This window comes from Vitis vinifera, chromosome 18 (assembly GCF_030704535.1).
Source record: "Vitis vinifera cultivar Pinot Noir 40024 chromosome 18, ASM3070453v1".
Taxonomy (NCBI): domain Eukaryota; kingdom Viridiplantae; phylum Streptophyta; class Magnoliopsida; order Vitales; family Vitaceae; genus Vitis; species Vitis vinifera.
In genome coordinates, this window is record NC_081822.1 from 3,260,172 (window position 1) to 3,279,943 (window position 19,772).

At 38.8% G+C, this 19,772-nt stretch overlaps 3 protein-coding genes and 1 non-coding gene across 4 annotated transcripts; 1 reads left to right on the forward strand and 3 right to left on the reverse strand.

Moving 5' to 3' along the window:
* Nucleotides 1–3,734: 3,734 nt before the first annotated feature.
* On the reverse strand, nucleotides 3,735–6,239 carry LOC100245359 (phosphatidylinositol 4-phosphate 5-kinase 5). The gene is made up of 3 exons (XM_010665926.3): nucleotides 5,165–6,239; nucleotides 4,206–4,434; nucleotides 3,735–4,083 (listed from the first exon to the last, which is right to left on the reverse strand). The coding sequence occupies exons 1-3, from the start codon at nucleotides 6,031–6,033 to the stop codon at nucleotides 3,916–3,918; spliced, it is 1,266 nt and encodes a 421-aa protein (XP_010664228.1). The 5' UTR covers nucleotides 6,034–6,239; the 3' UTR covers nucleotides 3,735–3,915.
* Nucleotides 6,240–8,486: 2,247 nt separating this feature from the next.
* LOC104882468 (uncharacterized) lies at nucleotides 8,487–12,454 on the reverse strand. The gene is made up of 2 exons (XM_010665927.3): nucleotides 12,185–12,454; nucleotides 8,487–9,823 (listed from the first exon to the last, which is right to left on the reverse strand). Exons 1-2 carry the CDS (start codon nucleotides 12,380–12,382, stop codon nucleotides 8,669–8,671), a joined length of 1,353 nt encoding a protein of 450 aa, XP_010664229.1. The 5' UTR covers nucleotides 12,383–12,454; the 3' UTR covers nucleotides 8,487–8,668.
* Nucleotides 12,455–13,665: 1,211 nt separating this feature from the next.
* On the reverse strand, nucleotides 13,666–15,543 carry LOC100250491 (protein NODULATION SIGNALING PATHWAY 2). Its single transcript, XM_002284390.5, has one exon. It carries the CDS (start codon nucleotides 15,326–15,328, stop codon nucleotides 13,856–13,858), a length of 1,473 nt encoding a protein of 490 aa, XP_002284426.2. The 5' UTR covers nucleotides 15,329–15,543; the 3' UTR covers nucleotides 13,666–13,855.
* Nucleotides 14,889–14,964, forward strand: MIR171G (microRNA MIR171g). Its single transcript, NR_127840.1, has one exon. It is a non-coding gene; the product is annotated as a microRNA MIR171g (primary transcript).
* Nucleotides 15,544–19,772: the final 4,229 nt, after the last annotated feature.

The window sequence follows — 19,772 nt, forward strand, 5'->3', positions numbered from 1 at the left end:
GCAACTTCTTGGACTCCCAAAGTCCACATTAGGCGTACCCATACGTTTTGATGCAAATTTTGGAGGACTTGTCGCATACATGTTACTCACAAAAGGGGGATACATTATAAACATTCACCTCACCTGTTTGCCTAGTGTTTTACCCTTCACATTTAAATGGTATTGGTACAAGTTATGGGCAATTTTCCTGCTCATCTAAACATAGGCCCACCTGGAGATGACTATTTCATAAATGTTTCCTAACTTATTATTTGCTTTGTCAACTAATAATGGCCGGGCCACTAACCATAATAACAACCGAAATTAATTTCTCCCAAAAGGGTGTGCCAAAAGAAAACTATGGGAAATGGTTGGATGCCCCAGCAGTTGGGTTGGAATGGGTCCATTGTGTTTTCATTCTTCATTTACTGGCATATCCTATCTGAATCCAACAACTATATTAATTACTTACTGGATTCAAAAAATAAAGACAGAAGAGAATGCAAAAATAAAAAAGAATACTGACCTTGATTTTAATTAGTATTTCAAGTTGAGTAGCAGCTAAAGATAAAGAAAACAACAAGGGTATTCTGTGAAGTGGAAATGCAAAGGAAACTGCCCAGGACCTTTTGTAAAGTGTACACTTGCAGTGGATCCAAAAATGATTCATTGATAAAGAGCTTTGCTTTTCCACAGAGCTTTTCAAAGCTAGCCTGCAATGGAGTGCCTCTAGAAAAGGCAAAAAGGAGATATGAAGAAGGTGTAATCCAAAAATGAGTCATTATTTCCTCCTATTCCACAGTATTAACATCTACTGATAATGTGACATGTATCTTAATTTTAGTTTTCAAAATGGTTAGAAAGGGAGAAGATGATGAAGTACTGTTAAGAACAGAAGGTGGTTTCCCATTATAGGTGAACCACATTCTAAAGGGGGTAACTTTATTTGAACAAAGCTAATGATCCCTTTTTCCACTCAAAATAATGTCAATACATACCTTTTCTTTCTCCTTTGCCCAAACACTAAAATAGTAAGCTGCCTTTTCTTTCTTTTATGGGAAACCTTGAATGCTTCACTCAACCACAGACCACTTCTTTTTCTAAAAGAATTGGAGCATTCTTTTAAAAATTAGAACTTTTCTAATGAAACTACAAATTAGGTGATGTTTGGTATGCACATAAACTTAGGTCATCAATATGGGTTATTTTGAGAAAGAGTGTTTGTCAAAGCTATTTTAATTATTTCTATAGTTACTTCAAATGTCAATACAAGCAATCCAATTATTTTCCATGATCTCATTATACTTATTTTATGGCATTATTTGGAGAATTGTATCTATCATTGATAATGTTGAATCTAAACACGTCTCTAAACAAATTTGGTATAATTATTTGGCACATTCAGAGAATCAAAACTCATTAAGAGGGTGTTTGTTTTTATAACTTTTTACTGAAAGCAATTTATATTTTCAGATTTTAAATTATTTGTTTTTCTATTTTTTTTATAATTTATTATGAACTTTTTACTGAATAAAAAAAAAAGTCAAAATATTTGATTTTTTTTAAATAGAAAAAACAACATGTCAATTTTTTTTTTAACTTTTTAATGTTTAATAGAAATAAAATATTACAAAAATAAAGAACTTAATACTTAACACTATTAAACATTAAAATTCTATTTAAAGTAAAGTAAAAAAATAAATACCATCTAAGTTGTTTTGATTTGATTAATTAAAAATGAGTTGCACGACCCAAAAAGCAAAAGAGGAAAAACTTAGGTCATAAAAATGATAGGATGAAGACATGGGGAGTGCTAAACGAATGCATGAATCTCTTTTGTATCCTATATATTTAAAATTTGAAAATCAAGTAAGAAGTAAAGAAACCTTTAATTTTCAAAATCTTTTGGGCAACCCCACAAACTTTTGGAAATTTCTTTAGCACAGTGCTCAAAGATTTGAACTAAAGATTGACTTAATGAACTTTCAAAGATTTAAGCCAAGGCAGAAAGCAACAGAAGAGATTCAAGATTTAAGAGAAATGAGGGAAACAAAATTAGAATAACCCAAAAAGGGGGAAATGTCCATAAGCACAAGGTTTGGGGTTTACTGGTCCTTCAAAGGGACTAAAGAAAACTGTCTTTAGTTATTTGGAAGAATAGTGAGAAAACAATTTGCTTTCTTCTCTCATATTGGATCGTTATAAGTGGTTTGTTTATTTATTTGGTAGAACTCTCACACTGCCATCTCAGTTTTCAACAAAACTTTTATGGGGATTAACCCAAGTAAATTGACCGGATCATAGATTCAAAGATTTAAAACAAGCCCCTAAGAATAGTAAATTCAAGCATCTCTGGCTGCGGTCAGAGATTGATCCCTCCAAAGTAACCAAATGAAGGAGACGCCCCATTTGTTTAAAAACTATAAGTTGCTCAACAATAATAGCCAAGATGGTATTTAATTATGGTGGTGGGAGCCTGGTGGGGACATGCTCCAAAACAACACAAACAAAATCAAGAATAAATTTAATGCATCTCTCTCTCTCTCTCTCGTAATGATATTAGACTAGCATGTTGGAACAAGGCTTTAGTCATGGCTGAGGTGGTAGCTCCCATCTGTTTAGTTTTCAAATCCAAAACCATCTAGGATAAGTCAAAAGGGGTACCATCTCCCCACATACGGCATAAAAAAAATATCAGTAAAACATTTCTTTCTTTCCTTGATGGATTCACTTTTGTGAAACGCATGTGGGAGTGGTTGGAAGTTTAAAACTGAGAGAGGGAGATCTGAATCTAGGGGGTAAGTAGAGAAAGCTGAAGCATAAAATGAAGGGGGATTTGAAAATTCAAGCAGGGAAGTCCCTTTTTTCACCTTTTAAAAAGGATGGAACAGACTGTGGATCAAACATGCATGAAAGATGATAAGTTTTTTTCAACAAGAACCCCACCACCACCACTACAATACCACATCATGTGCTTGTACACAGGTAAAGACAATCCCTACATTATATACCACCTCAAGAAAGAAAGCACATGGCTTCCTATTATTAGTTTAATGCAATACTGGCGTGACATTAAACCAGGTTCATGTTTTAGGTCGATCTAGATGACGTATGATTTGTCGCATATTGTTCTGAAGAACATTTGATCCATCTCCAATTTTTTTTTGAGTCTTAAGATAAGCTAGCAACTTTTGGCCATATGCTTTGAGGTGTTGGTGTTATGGCAAGTCTTATGGTATGAAGATCCTTCACACTCTCTCATGTTACTCTATGTCGATGTGTCTGTGAGATGGGGCATGGGCAAGGATCAGTCAGGAAGTTCCTTGCATGGAAAGGATTCTGCAAACCCAACCTGTCTCTACTTCATTGTCTCAGTTTTTAGAAATGATTTTACTCCATGGAACATGAATCTTGACAGTCAAACCCAAGTGGATCTGAGCTGCAAGAAGCTGCATAACCGTTATCCCATGTGCAAGTTGGTCAGGTTAGTTTTACGTCTCCAGTGCAGAGTTGCTTTAAACGTATAGCCATTCTCAAATGCAACTTGAGATGGGGCAAAAAAATATTGAAGATAAGGCTCTGATATTGTCGTGTGTTGATGATGATGATGATGATGATGATGATGTGAGAGACAAGATGGGCACAGGCCTATGATCTCATTGTTGCAGTGCAAAACACAATAATGGAGCTTCATGAATCAACCCCACCAGACATAAGTGTAATGCAATTTGGTTAGAATGGGAAAAACTGAACTCTTGAAAACTCATCTTGCATTGATATACATATGGATTTATATACAAGTTACAGTGTGATCAGCCAAACCTCAAACATTCTCTCAACCACCGATGAAGCTTTTGCTTACAGGGGTTTTACATCTTCCAGGTACATAAAAATCTAGTAAATTTACACTATCAAGCAAAGGTTGTTGGTTGTTAGTTAGACGTCTGTAGTCTCGCAAAACTTTCCGTCCATCCTGTTCTGAACAGCTTTGACAGCAGCAACTCTAGCGGCAGTTGCAGCTCTGTTTGCAGCCGTGACTGCCTTGTTCACTTGTTCATCCACCCGGGGAACATGAATTGCATTCTCTGCCGTTCTTCTGGCAGCCTGATGTTCAGAGAGACAACAAGGAAAACAGATGAGAATTAAAGTGAGATCAAAATTTCCAAGGATTTTTAAAGAAGGTAAAAAAATTGAATTGAGAAATCAATGTATACAGTATAATATACCTGAACCGCCCGAAGGACTGCATCAGTTAGTGGAGGTAGAGGGTTCTTAAGGGTGCCAGAGTCCCATTCCCCACATCTGGTGTCACCATTCCGGAAACTATACATACCATAGCCTTGCTTACGACCTTCATGCCATGACCCTTCGTAGCAGTGGCCATTAGCAAAGTGGTAGACACCAAATCCATGTATTTTGTCACCAAAATATTCCCCCGCGTACCTATCTCCATTTCTGCAATCACGATCAAATTTAAGACCATTCCAATTGGACCCTTCAATAGAATAACTTAGCTAAATAAAAAACTAGTACTAAATTCAACTCAAATAATTTTAAAAAAAAAATTAAAAACCCCGCTCATATAAACATATAGAAATCAATCAATCAAATCTCTTCCGTTCCTTAGGTTTATTGGAGCCAAGGTCAGATTCAGAAGGTTCCATCAGACAAGAGTATTAATGAGTCCACCACCACATACAACAAACTTTTTGTTTGAGATTTAAATGCTTGAATAAATTACATAGCAAGAGAGTACGATCAATAGATATATTGAAAAGTCCTAATTCACAAAAGTTACTTGCCAAATATGAGGTATAAGAAGAAAGAGCTTAAGAAATGTCAAAACATTCATCTCCCGGAACCCCTACCAAACAATCAAGAACACTGTTATGGAATGTGAATCAAGTCCCCGGAACAAATACTACCACAGTTACATTCATCTGTATCAGCGGCATAGAAACAAGAATTCTTGCCACAAAATTCAACAAAAAGATAGTTCCAAGAAATCTTCAATGAAGAAAAAACCCACAAAGTTTCAATCTTGCATCCAAGAAACTAATCATACAAAGAGAAGAAAAATAACTATACGCAATCCAAAAAGGCTAAACTGGTAAGATCAACCACATGAAATCTGTCACAAAAAAAACAAAAAAAAAAAAATTCAACATGTGATTGAAAAATTCACCTAAAATGGTAGCACCCAAGGCCGTGCTTGACGCCACACTTGAACTCTCCAACATAACAGCTTCCATCCGAACAAGTCTGAACCCCAATACCATGACTCTGCCCATTTACCCACTCCCCGGCATACGAATCCCCTGTGTAGAACCTATAAACCCCATAACCATGCCTTAAACCCTGCCGATACTGCCCCCTATATCGACTCCCTCGCGCCCAACTCTCAATCCCATACCCATCATACCTCCCATCAATCCAATCACCTTCATACCTCCCATTCACAATGTAATTGTAAACCCCACTTCCGTTGCACCTTCCTTTGTGAAACTCCCCTTCGTAGAAATCACCATTACTGTAAAACTCCACGCCTTCTCGCACAATTCTCTTTGCCTTTTGCACCTTGTTCGTCGTCGATTCACCGATAAACCACTGTACTGGCTTCGCATTACTCTTCGAGAACCCGAGCTTCCTAACATTACAGTCCCAGGAATGTTTGAGAATCGAGATTGTGTGGTGAAGAAAACCCTTGTTTTTTCCGGCGAAAAAAAGCGCGATTGCAACAAAAATCAGAGCTAATAGGAGGTTTTCCGAGGTGGGTATTTCTTCTCTTCTGAGATAGAAGAAGAAGAAAAAGAAAAGGAAGGAAAGGGTACAGAAGGTAAGGCTCGCCATCGCAAGAACCGAAGCAAACCGGTGGGAACCGGTTCGGGGTGTTGAACCGGATCTGTGGGGCTTCTTCTCTTCTTCCTGGGACGCGATCATCTCATCTTCATTGATGGAAGAGAGACTGTGTATCGAGGATCGAATCGTGGGAGATGAGCGGAGTAAAGAGGACTGAGTTCTCGTAAGCTTCGCCTGGCTTTTCTGACCGTCCATTTGGGATTGAAACACCTTCCCAGCCGTTTGATCTCCTCTCTCTAGTGGGCTCTCCTATACCGCGATATTCTTATTACCAAGGTTGTTGAGACTGCCGGCGACATCACGGGCGACACACAATAACCAGTGTCCGCTGCGCAAGTTAGCCACAACTAGAAAGTAGAGAGAGAGAGAAAATACACAGAGGATTTCGAGAAAGATAAATGGAGAAGCGAACCGGGTTTTTATTATTATAACTAAGGCGTTGTGTGGGAGAGCCACATAGTTTCAATCTGAGCCGCAGGATTTCCATCCAACGATGCAAGTCTGATGTTCATTCACAGCCGTTGGATGGTTTTGGAAGTTGCCGGTCTTGACGGGGAGATATGGTCGTCGGATCTGGATTCGACCTTTTACTTTACTGTTGCAGGCGGGCACGTGCCACTTCAAGTTTAAAATTTTGGTTCACAAGAACTTTAAAAAAAAAAAAGGCCCCATGCTCCCTTGTCCTATAATATTAAACTACAGTCTAGAGGATGGTCCCCTCACCGTTGCTTTTGATATCTTCATATCATCAACGGAGGGTCAGGATTGTTTGGGCTGGGTTAAGGCCACAGATGGACGAAATTGTCGATTGAGAGTATCACGTGCCATGAGATTGTTGGGGTCGTAGGAGTAATCATCAGTAGACGGTGGATGTGAAAAGTTGAGGGGACAGAAAGAGGATTAAGGGGTGATTTTTGATGACTCAAATGCTAATTTCAAGGGACTTTCTTACCGTTCCAAGGCTTCACCTGAGACTCCACGTGACATTCATCAGATAGAAGTAAGCCGGGAAGCGACATACGGGGCAAAACAACAAACTCCATGCCACCATTTCTTTACAGATATCATGAATGGAGGATCTGGTTTTTTTTGCCTTTTTCCCTCGTTTCTCTTCCACATTTTACATGTTTGTGTGTTTTTTTTCTTTTAAACCAAACACGTTCGTTCCATTAAATTTTCTTTCCAAGAATGATGAAGAGAGAAAAAAAAGTATCAATTAAGCCCTTCTAGTTTTAGAATTTAAAATTTTTACATATTTGAAAGAAAGAAAAGGGGGCGTGGATGATCCAAATTGTGGTGAGGAAGAGGGTGAAAAAATCCAGGAGAGAGCAGCAAAGTGGAGTGGGTGGTAGTAGGCCCAGGAATTCAGAGGAGGTGGGCGCACACAACACAATGATAAGAGTACAAAAAAGCCTAGGTTGTTATCCAAGAGCCCAGTAATCATAACTGATATGGAACTGTCACTCTGCAGACTGCAAACCATACCCAACCTCTCCCCTTGTTTTGTATCGCCAATACTTCCATTTTTTCTTGCATGATTGCTTCAGAATAATATTAAAAACGAACTGGAGTCCCTCAAACCCACACCCACTCTCTGGTTATGGAAAAGTTTGTGTTGTATCTGTCTTGTTAATTTCCCAAATCAACGCCCTCACTTTCTGCTTTCCATCTCATGTATGGTGGTTGAATTCCACATTCAATCAATCTCACTAGCCTGATTTGTACCCACCTTGTGTGAAAAATATTTACATATCAAGAAAGCTTCTTAATCTTCAGCATCAACCCATTTTAGTTGTACTTGTATATTCATTTGGCTCATTAAAATCAAATTTCCAGATCACCCACCTTCCTTTGATTCTCCGTACTTAAATACTAAATATATCATCTGGATTGCCGCTCCACCATATGCTTCACAAAATCATAATTTTATACAAGACAGGTTGTAGCTGGTGTTATTGCTTCCCTGGGCAGCCTATCTTGCTTATGATTTTTATAGTTAGGAGCTGGTGATATTAAATAAGACTTGTCCTAAAATTTATTTATTTATTTTTTAAATTCTAATTTAGGTTCCTTGTGTTCCAATCCAGGCGAAAAATATTTGACTAAACCTCTCCAGACTGGATGAATCAAATGGCCTCCATGTTCTAAAGCCCTGGCAATGATACAGCCCACGCCCAGTCCAAATCCATTGTTCCTGGCCCAAGTTCAATTAGGCCCAAGGCCCAGACAGGGTATATTACCTGGGGCTTTAGTTATCAGAGCCGAGGCCTTATGTTTGCATGTGGGCCTTTAGCCAACTCTTGGGCCGGCTATGTAAATGAACCAGGGTATCAAACCCTACATGGTGGGGGTACAGAAACTGCAATGACAGTTTTTGGGATGGCTTCTTATTTTTGTTTTAAACCGTCACAATTTTTAGAAAACAATATTGGTATTATAAAAATTTTATTAAACATGAAAAAAAAATTAAATCAAAATATAACGTCTACAAAAAACCCTTTTTCTAATCATGAATTCTTCGAATAAAATTAAAGAAATAGACATAAAACTCTTATTGAGCATGAAAAAGAGTTTTTTTTTACTTTTTAAAAATCAGACAAACAAGCCCTAAGGCACATAAAAGCTCTTTTGCTTCTTACCACAACTCCTACTCAAATTGCTTACCAATTGATACCATTAATAAATAATAATACACATTTCCTTCAAACCTAAAAGAAGAAATATAGTCACCCCTAATGTCAGATGCTTGCAGCACCGCTGAGTCTTTATTGCTCATAATGTCGCGTAGCGCAACATAATCTGCAAATAAAGAAAGGCATATGCTAGCTATCTATTGTTTAGGCTTCAGTTTCTCCTTCATCCTTTCAACTGCAGCTCTCAGAGTTCCCTCGTCTTTACAGAAGGTAAACCTCACAAGGTTCTTTCCATCTTCTGGGTGTAAGTAGAAAACGCTTGTCGGAATTGCTACCACCCCAACTTCCTTGATCAGATACTCACAAAACGCAATATCGTCTTTCAACCCAAATGGGGTGTGATCCACCACCACAAAATAGGTCCCACTTGATGGGTATACCCTGAAACCGACAGCCTTCAATCCCTCCACCAGGATTGCCTTCTTTGCACTGTAATCTCTCTTTAGCTCTTCATAGTAAGAGTCTGGGGCCCGGAGGGCTGTTGCAGCTGCCCATTGCATTGGGGTGCAGGTAGCAAACGTGAGGAATGAGTGGGCTTGCCTCACTCCCCATGTCAGGTGTGGGGGAGCTACTGTCCAACCAATCTTCCATCCAGTCAGGGAGAAAGTTTTCCCTAAGGAATTCATAGTCACGGTCCTCTCGTACATCCCAGGAAGAGAAGCCATGGAAATGTGATCCATTTCGAAAGCCAACTTGTCGTAAACTTCATCAGTAAACACCAACACATCATTCTCAATGCAGAGGGATGCAATCACATTCAGTTCCTCCCTTGTGAACATCTTTCCTGTGGGGTTATGGGGAGTGTTTATAAGGATTGCACGGGTATTCTTTGAGATTGCAGACTTGAGCTCATCCATGGGCACAGCAAAATCCGGAGGACGTAAAGTGATGGATTTTATTTGGGCACCAGCCATGGATAGAGTGGCTTCATAGGAATCATAAAATGGAGCAAAGAGGATCACCTCATCACCAGGATTTATCAAGCCTAGCATAGTAGCAGCAATTGCTTCTGTACATCCAGAAGTAACAGTAACTTCCTTCTCGGGGTCCACCACGAGTCCTGTATCCTTCTTGAATCTATCAGCAACAGCAGAGTTGAGATCAGGAACTCCATATCCACGAGCATATTGGTTTTTCCCATCCTTAATGGCTTGAATTGCTGCTTCTTTGACAAACTCAGGACCATCAAAGTTGGGAAACCCTTGGCCAAGGTTTATTGCTCCATGTTTGATGGCAAGCATGCTCATTTGAGTAAAGATTGTTGTTTTGAATTTCTCCAAGCGCTTTGCAACCTAACAATGAAAAGCCAGAATATTAGGGAAAGGGGAAATGAAAAACAGCAGATAAGAACATGGAGTGGCTTCTCTGAAATTATGTCCTTTACTCAGACACTCAATGATCGCAATCATCATAATATTGTATAATGAAGTCACTAAACAAAAGAAAGTGGTAGCATTTAGGTTTTTTATTTTGTAGGTTTGAGACAGAAAAAAGAGCATAAAATTGCACAAACTAACACATGTAAACATACAATTACTTATGAACACAGAAAAAATACCATGTATTGTTCATTGACAAATAAGAATAATTCTAGGTACAAGCCTTTGGGCGAGGAGTGGTGTTGAGTGTCCATTTAAACCAAAGATCAGGACACAGGACCAAGCCATTCAAAATGCACTCTGTCGCTTTCTATTTCCAAGCGCAACTTGATTTACTTTTGATAAGATCAGAGGTCCAAGCCAGAATTAGAAATGGGCATTTACTTGTTCTCTGTTGCTTTTTTATTTCCAAGCGCAATGTGATTTACTTTTGAATTGCCGAATCTCTAACCCAAGATAAAGACACAGGAACATGCCTAATTCAGAAACCGGCAATTACACGCTCTCCGTTGCTTTTTATTTACAAGTGCAACTTGATTTGCTTATTTCTTTTCAGTTAGATGCACTAAATCTTTCATAGCCAACCAAAGTTGCTATTACCCAACACAAGCACAGATGAAGGACTGCTCATCAAATTTGCAGCATAAGTAAAATCCCAAGCTGAATCCAACCTCAAGTGACAAAAATAAACCAACCTATGTAACAAAAACATCAAAGCTAAACCAAGGTCCAGTTGGCTTGGCCAGATTTTAAGAACAACAAAACTAAAATATACAAATTAATAAACGAAGCTGTATTTAAAATGAACTGAACCAAAGATAAATATTTTTAAGGTATCAACAATGAATATTTCATGAAGCTCCATAGCCACGATGCTTCAAACAAGGAAGATGTCAAAATCAGACAATCATTTGATTCATTTCTATATGATTGTTGGGACTGACACCTATGCTGTTCAAAAAAATTGATTTGCCTCAAGTAACATGTCAAAAGCCTTCCAAAGCAATGCCAATGTAAATTCTAAACAATGATGCAGAACATACATGTCATTCAATATGAAATTAGGCCTACAAAAGGAAAATGGGGACCACAAAACAAGAGGAATATATTTTCTCGAAAACAAAAGATAAAATCCATCAAAATTGCACATAAAAACATACTTAGGATGCATGGAACTCCTAAAGAAGTCCTCTAATACTAAGCCACCCTCTACTTAGAAATTCATCCTGCCAATTGGACAATATTTTGTGTGATATGAGGAACAAAATGCAAGTAATATTTCAATATATTACACTAAATCTTGTGGAAGTTCAAAAGACAACCTGTAGAAGATGATGCTTCACACGTATACAAACTCAACTTTTTTATGTAAATCAAATGGAGTATGGGCACAAGTAATCAAAAGAATGCTTGACTCATTGCATATTTATATTGGATACACACCAAAATTCAAATACATTTTCAGAACAATAAGCTACCACGACTGGAATAACAAAGCATTGTAAGTGGTAACCAATGCTGTTCACAATGCACAACTAAGCAAGAAATTATACGGTACACTGGCAACCAGTACAAGTGGACTAATACAGCATGGTAACCAATGTTGTCAACAATGCATTATCAGATTAGCAACAACACAGAATCCTAACAATGCTCTGCTTGTGCAGAAGGCACCAGCACAGTTAGAAGCTTCTGAAACCATGGACAAATATGTCCAAGTTGGAGTTAAAAGAGTGATGGGCAATGTTGACATGACCATCCACCATAAGAGGATGTAGATGATGGTCCTAAGGGATGTGTCTCTTTAATGAAGAGTCACATTCAAGTAAAACTTAAAGCACAGTAAGAAACGTGATCCTACTCAACCTGCAACCAACAGCCCTGAACTTTAACCAAATCTCTATTACAAGAACATCAAAAGAAAAAGGAGGTCTGTCCTCATATCCAAAACGTGGGTTAATCAACCACCAGAGGGGTTGTAGAGCCAATAGCTGTTAAACTAATTGGATTGATATACATTGTTAGGTAAAGTAGGTTAAAGCTTTTGGGTCAATTGATGCGCTTGGTACCAAAGCCTTGGTTTTGAACCTTACCGCTTGTTTGTTCCTCTAGACCATTTTCTTGGAAGAACTTCAACAATGGATGCTAGACAGACCATGTGGAAAACAGAAAAAAAAAACCCATAGATTTACATGAAATGGCCAAACATGATCGGAAATTAAAGCACACCCACCAAAACATTTTAAGAAACGGAAGCAGCCACAAATGGATTACCTGTAGAGGTTGAGGGGGGTTATGGGTCTGCTCAGCCTCCGTATTTGGAGCGGAGACCGTTGATGCGGACGCCATGAAAGATGGATACTTGGAGCTGGACCTACTTCTACTCGAAATACTATCAATACTCCTCCTTAAAAAGGCTGGTCTTTTAAGCAACTCTGGGAATGTCCAGGTACATTGAGAGAGCTGCATCATCACGCCACTCCTTTCTTTCTAGGGTTTTTGATTCGATTGATCGGAGACTGTTATCCGAGTCGACTGATCGGCCACCAGAGTCTTTGACTTGGATTCCACCGCGGGCCCAAAACCCACTTCTAGTTTTGGGCTCGTAGAGCCACAGGGAGCCCACTACACTAGTCCAGAATCAAAAAACCTGGGCCTCAAGCCTACTATAATAACGCAAATGCTTAATGGAACAGCCCAAAGCACGTTGAAAAAGCAGGCGCATTCATAGGTGAAGGAACCAAACAGCAATATAAAATGTTACGAGCAAATGGAAAATTACAGAAACGAGGTGCTGACGTGGACCTCAGAATGACAATATCCCAAACAATTAATTTTTAATTCTTCCATTGGCCTGTCTTCCAAATCAAAATGAATTAATGACAACATGTTAATGACGTAATTAAGGAATAAATAAAGAAGATGCACAGGGTATGACCCTTCATGTGAAGAGTGTGGGCTACTCGTAAACACCACCATCGTGACGACACATTGTATATAAAATTAATCATATATTATAAGCTATGTATAAGGAGGGTATTTGTTTATGTGGGACTAATTAAAAATGGAAATAGGATTCGTATAGTAGGGAGGCATATTTGGAGGAATCTTCCAGTATCGTACTATGATATCTCCTAATTAAATGTGGAACCACGCATGGAAGAGAGGGATATGCCACTATGCCTCCCACCAGCAATATGTAGACCCTGGCAATTTTATTTTATTTTTTTTCTTTTTTGGAAGAAATGAATGGATAATTGAATCATTTAGAACAAATAATTTTATTTGACTAATTTTCCTATTTTGTATAGGTTAATATTTCAATAAAAAATTTAGATAATTATTAAATTTTGATATTTTGCTTGGGACCTTTATAGGAAGTATGGGCATGGACGACTTGTCTTAGTTGCCTGGAAGCAAGACCATGAACCCATGCAGTAAGTCAAACGTTTAGTATGAAATATTGTGAGTCTCTGTGTCCCAAGTGTAGTACAGAGGTGTACTTGTGTTGCCTCAGCATCTCACCCTTCACCACATAAATGTTGCGTTAGTGGCTTTCTAATCATTCTACCCTTCTTTTCCCCTGTCCTTGTGATTTCAGACTTCAGTGCATTGTGAAAGCATTTATCTTTATTTCTTCTGTACCATGCCCTAAACTAAAAAATTTTGTTAACACAACTTTTTAGAAAAAAATGAAATGTTTTTCACTCAACATCCAAGAACATCTCACCTGGATTTATTAGACAGTTGAAAAGAATATTAGAAGGCCAAAGAAATAGTTTAAAACTTGAAGAAGAGAGCAGGGGGTACAGACTACAGAGTAGGAAGCTTAAATGAAGTCCCCATCTAAAAAAACAGAGTAGAAGCGGGGACTCTGCTTCCCAGATGTAAAGTTTGAACTCAAGGAACATAAAATGAGAAAATTATGGAAGAAGAAAAAGGGGGCTAATTTAATAAATCCGAATCAGAGGCGGACCAAACAGAAGCAGAGAGCAAACGGCGGGATTTCCAGCCTAAAACCATCCTATTGTTTGCCAACTCCTCCACCCTATACCCATCGTTGAATAGTCCTAACAACAACTTTGCTTGACAGTGATTCGCGAAGCTTATGCCCACACCTCTGAACCCTGCCCCATCCAACCATTCCCCCCAACTCCCACCCTCCTGCCCCCCACGCCCACGGTAGATTCGCCCCAGTGTCCCTGCTATCCTTGGCCCCAGGAATACCCTCTCCACCAACGCCCTCGCCCGTCCCTGCATTGGGAACCCGGCCTCCAGCGAGTCGTACACCGCGGAGTAGTGGTGCAGCGAGTCCATGAACCGTCCCACGAACCCACCGTCTCCTGTGGGCCCCACCTCCTCCTCCACCAACGTCACCAGTTTCGGTTTCAGAGTCTTGCCTCCTGATAGAAAGGAAGCCACGGAATCCGGCGCACGATAGCTGAAGTGCGGCAGGTGCAGCATGCAGTTGATGATCAAGGCCTCTCCCCTCACCAACTTCAACGCTGACGGTCGAAACGTCTCGTCCGAATCCAACCTGCACTGGTGAAACGAAAATGGTTGGCCGATCGACGCCGCGAAAGCCGTCAGGCGTCGGCCCGTCTCTTGAATGGTTCCGATGGATCTGCGGCCTCCGCCGCCTCTGGATAATGCGGTGATCCTGAGGTGCGGCGCCGGTGGGCCGTCTTTCCTGGAGACAAGGGCTTGCATCAGCGACGCCCATTGAATCCCCTCCATGATGTCGTAATCCACTATGTGGATGCGCCGCTCTTTAGACACGGCTTCAAGGATGGCTTGATTGGCGGTGAAGTGACCAAATTTGACGTATGGTGACATGTCCTGTAACAGCTGGAACGCAGCGAGGACGTCCGACTGATGATGATGGTGGTGGTGATCGTCTCGATGGTGTCCATTGCCGATCATGTGCTTGGCACCGGCGCCTTCTAGCAAACCCTGCAAGGCGTCTGTAAAATATGCCGCCAGCCTCTCCATGTTGGTTCCATCGGTGGGGGACACCAACTCCTTGAGCCGAACCAATATCACCCGAGCCAAATCACGGCTCTTGTTTACGCCCGTGAGAGCCTCCGCCGCAGCCATCAGCAGGTGGACCAGCCTTAACCCCTTCAAATCCGGACCATTGTTCTCTTCGTCCGTGATCATGGTGTCGGTGGATGCAGAGTTGCAACCTTCTTCAACAGCTCGAACTGGGTTTAGGCCGCTATCATCCATCATAGACTCAATCAGGTCCCGGAAATCGTCTTGTTCACCGGACAAAGCGTCCCAATCGACCACGGGAGACCAGTCGTCCCAGTTACAATAGTGGTCATCTCGATCAGTAGCGGTAGTAGCCGTAGTTGTGGTGGTGGTGCTATAACCAGAAAATTCGAGGTCGACAGTATTGTCGAGAGCCATGGCCATAGCTAAGCTAACGAAACAGTGAGATATGAGGAGAAGGGGTTAGCAAGGAAGTTGAGGATTTTAAAGGGGCTTGTAATGGAAAAAGAGCTGAAACAAGAGACACTGGGGTTAGCTGGTAATTGAGATTAAGTGCTTAATTAAATGAGATATTTGAACTCCTAGCTTCGCTTAGTTAGCCTCTAGGTTGCTTTGGTTTTATACAGTCCCAAGGTGTTCCTCAGTCCACATCATTCACTTCTTCTATACTTTTACCATAATACCCTTAGGGGTTTCTTCTTTTCTTCACAAAAATAATAATAATAATAATAAATTGACAAATAATCTAATATATTGTTTTTTTATTTTAAATCTGAAACTCATATAAATAAAATTAAACAAGTGGAACCATTCATCCAGAGCCAACATGTTGAAGGATGAGTGGGGCCATGACACAAAAATAAACCAAAGGGGTGGGAGAGTGTGACAGCGACTAAGCCGTAAAAGGGGCGTAGAAAACAATCAAGAGTGAAAGCTCAGTTGCAAATGCTTTTGTACATACTACAAAGTTTTAACCTCATCCTCTAACTCCCACTCCTATGGCGGTTACGATTCAGTTACTTGAAGCGTTCAAAGGGCCAATCTTGTTGATGCCCGCGTCACCCCCCACCTCTTTCACATCACCATTGCCGGCTCATCCCTCTCGACCGCGTCTTCGCCTCACCACTAGCTTCGCTTTCACCTTCTCCCCACTTTGAATCACTTCAAAATATCTTATTAGCTACTCAAATCTTGTATCCTCCTTTCTTGTTGGATCACTGTCCGCACGTTCATCCATCGTCAGTTCGGCTTATATACTTGCACGTTCATCTTTATCTTTAGTGCCAGAATTGCAATCCGAACTTATTATTTCAGGCAAGACCAAAGAGGGATGGTGAACAGGTCGGCAGAGCAGAAGCCATATGAACTTAGTCAAAGTTGGATGAATGAGCAGAGCAAATCTATGACAAGGACAGTGAAAGTCTAATACAGAGAAGTTTTCAGTAAAAATAAAAAGAAGGGCCGGCACCTGAAACTAATGATACCGACATGTTTATGGAAATCAAGCACCCATTCACCCTCCCTCCTATTGGGGACGGCCATCAACCTACCAACACGCTCTAGTGCTCTGCTACCAATTTCATAATGTCAACTCTTATGATATTAGAATTTACGGAATGACTAAAAGAGCTATAAAATAAAAAAATTAAAAAACGTCCATTTGAAAAGTCAAATCAAACATTATGTAACGTTTATTTAAGCCCTTAGATGACTCAAGTACAGATAAAGTTTAACAATTTATTAGGTCAAATGGCACGGATGGTGTATTTGATTGAATGTTTCCTGTAGCGTAGTCACCTCAGCTAAATTTATATACGAGTCTGGGCTTTATTTTAAAATTTAAACCATAGGTTGCTAAATGAGGAATTTAATGTAAATTAGGGCTAGTATTTGAAATATATTTAAAGTATGGCTAGTGGGCAATGCTGTCGTAACTTTTCCGTTGAATGTCGCCAGTCCTTGTTAGCGATCAACATCATGCACTTTTTGGTAGGTTTCCATTGCAAATAAAAAAATGAATGGAAAAACTACGCTATACATTTGGCATACGCCATTCAAATTGGATTTGTCACATAAACCTAAGAGTGTTAATTTCCAGAAAAGAATCTTGGTATTCCATTAAATTATTGCCTTTTACAACATCTTAATGCTTCCATTAGTAGTCTTTCCCAACCCATAACTCTAAAATCAAGGCTTTATTTATGGCCAAGCGGTGGGTGTATAATTCTTCCAAACCCTATGGTCAGGGGTGTAATCATATTAGCAAAATAAAAAAAAATTGATAAATCGAATCCAAACCAACAAAAACCAATCATATTGGTTTGGTTTTCAAAAATAAAAAATTAGTTCGGTTTGAGAATTTTGGAAACCAATTTTGTCTATTTGATTTTTGAGATTTTCTTGTCTCCTAATTAATAAAAATCGAATTAAACCATATTCTAAAACTTATATATAATTGTTTGATATTTAATAATTTTTTATATTAAATTTTATTAAAGTAATTCATTATTTTTATATTATAGTCAAAATAATTCTAAATGTATTTAATATAATTTTAACATCAAATCCAAGTTGGTTTCAATTAATTTTGAAAACAAATTAAACTTGACGTCTAATATAAATTCAAATTAATAGGATTTGGGTTCAAAACAAATACAAATCTCCAACTAGATCTAGAACTAAAAAAAAAATTATTAAGTTGGATCAAAACTATCCACAAAAATTAAACCAAACCGACCTCAAATTTACTTTGGTTTTTTCACTCCAAATATGGTCAACTCGATTTTTATCACGTATAAAACCGATTATATTGATTGGATTCATTTTTTATCCAAAAACTAATCGAATTAATCTTATTTACAAAACTACTTATGGATGCAAAACTAAAATAAGAAAAATTCTCATTTTTTTAGAGGAATGTGTATTTAGGGCTAAAACTAAAATCAAACTAAATTGACCTCAAAATGTTTGGTTTGATTTAGTTATTTTAGTTTTTATCACGCATAAAACTGATTATACCAATTTGATTAATTATTTATTCAAAAATCTACCAATCTTATTTACACCTCTACCTATTATTTGTAAAAATAAAATAAAATAAAATAAAAAATCTAATTTTTTAGAGGAAGGTGTACTTGGGGTTGAAACTTCAAGATGGGGTTTTTTTTTTTTTTTTTTGGTGGGGGGGGGTGTTGTCGTCCTTCCTTCTATGATTCTTGAAACCCATCAGTGTCTTACCATGAATATGAATGGATGGTGATGAAAGCACCAAATTAAACTTTGATAATTCAAGTCAAAGTATGCCATAATTGGCCTATTTTTAATAAACAGATATTTCTAAAAATAAAAATCATTATTAAACACGTTGATTGTCAACCCACTGCAATTAAAAATTCATTGGATTAAAATATTCTCTCGTATATACCAAGAAAAAATATTAGATTCCTTGTCCTATGCATAGCTCATGAGATTCTCTTCTCAAAAACAAATTTAAAATCATTTTGAAACGTTTAGTACTCGTTCATATTTTACTTCCAAAAGGGTCATTTTATGTAGTACAGAGCTGACGAGATGCTACCCTACCTGAAGAATCCACCCCTTTCAGATTCGAGTCGGGCACCAAACACCGATGAACTTGAATACAACTCGACTAAAACGTTTCATACCATTTTTAAAGAGGCATCCGCCGGAAAACAAACAGTGAAGTTCAGTACAACTGAATTAAAATATTAGGAAACATATGGTTAGATTCTCAAAGACATATTGGATTTAGAGTTTGGTTTATATTTGAGTGATTCAGATTTGACTGTTGAGTTAACCCACCTTTTGTTTACGTATAATTGTGAGTGTAATGATAAGGGCTAATATTAATTAGGTTGGGTTAGATCAGATCACGGGTTGTGAGGAATGAATGATAACGAGGGGGGCTGCTGATGGAACAACCGGCAAAGGAGGGGAACACTCTGTGGAGCATGTTAGACACCTGTAAATGCCATATTCCTGGAACTCGAGCTGGTTTGTTTTTCGCATTGGATGCCTTTTAGAATTAAGGTCACTAATAAACTAGTGGGTTTTAGTAATCAAAGGGGATCAAACTCATAAACAAGTGGGTTTTGTTGCGTAATCATCATTATTTTATGTAACAACTAAGGTATGTGGGCCTTCACATCTTAATACAAAATCATTGCTATGAGAAGAACTGAAAATAATTGAACTTTCTCCCCCTTGTGAGTTGTAGATTTAAACATTAAGCAAAACCCACTTGCCTGGAGGCAATCCAATCCATGAGTTTAGCATGAAGGAAGGACGAGGTGGAGTAATTCAATGACATTTACTGATAATGTTGAATATTTAGTAATGGGGGTCGGGAATAAGCCCAGCAAAGGTCGTACCAAGCCATGGAATGGAACAAATTAGCTAATTATCCTCCACGTGGAGCGATAACTTCGATTGGTAATGTCCCCTTACCATCAAGCTTTTTAAACATTGTTCGAAGAAATCACGTCACGGCCGCTTAAGTGGAAATAAATATGGGGAAGGAGGCTAGTGATGTCACTGCTTCAGATCCATCACTCCAAATTTGAGTGAAAGAGAGGTTAAATTAAGAAGAGAGGCTTAGAGGGGCTGTGATGGGGACTTAATTGTCTTGTTTATAGAGAATAAAGTGTTATTATATATAGAGGGGGAAAAAATAAGTGGTTTTTGTGGGTCTTAGAAAGCATCATAGGGGGAGTTCTCTAGGAGAGGAGGACAATGACGTTATTATTAAGAAAAGATGCAATCGGAGAGTATGAGAGAGTAGAGACCAAATGGAGGGTTGTTGATATAATTGTCATTTTTCTTTTCTGCTGATGGTACTTTGGCTGCT

What these genes read in the sequence shown, in the direction of transcription:
- LOC100245359 (XM_010665926.3), bottom strand. Translation starts at nt 6,033, where the DNA reads ATGGACGGTCAGAAAAGCCAGGCGAAGCTTACGAGAACTCAGTCCTCT. An exon ending in CTTGGGTGCTACCATTTTAG is followed by an intron (nt 4,435 to 5,164) that starts GTGAATTTTTCA and finishes TCGTGATTGCAG; the next exon opens with AAATGGAGATAGGTACGCGG. An exon ending in CAGTCCTTCGGGCGGTTCAG is followed by an intron (nt 4,084 to 4,205) that starts GTATATTATACT and finishes TCTGAACATCAG; the next exon opens with GCTGCCAGAAGAACGGCAGA.
- LOC104882468 (XM_010665927.3), bottom strand. Translation starts at nt 12,382, where the DNA reads ATGATGCAGCTCTCTCAATGTACCTGGACATTCCCAGAGTTGCTTAAA. An exon ending in ACCCCCCTCAACCTCTACAG is followed by an intron (nt 9,824 to 12,184) that starts GTAATCCATTTG and finishes TTTCATTGTTAG; the next exon opens with GTTGCAAAGCGCTTGGAGAA.
- LOC100250491 (XM_002284390.5), bottom strand. Translation starts at nt 15,328, where the DNA reads ATGGCCATGGCTCTCGACAATACTGTCGACCTCGAATTTTCTGGTTAT.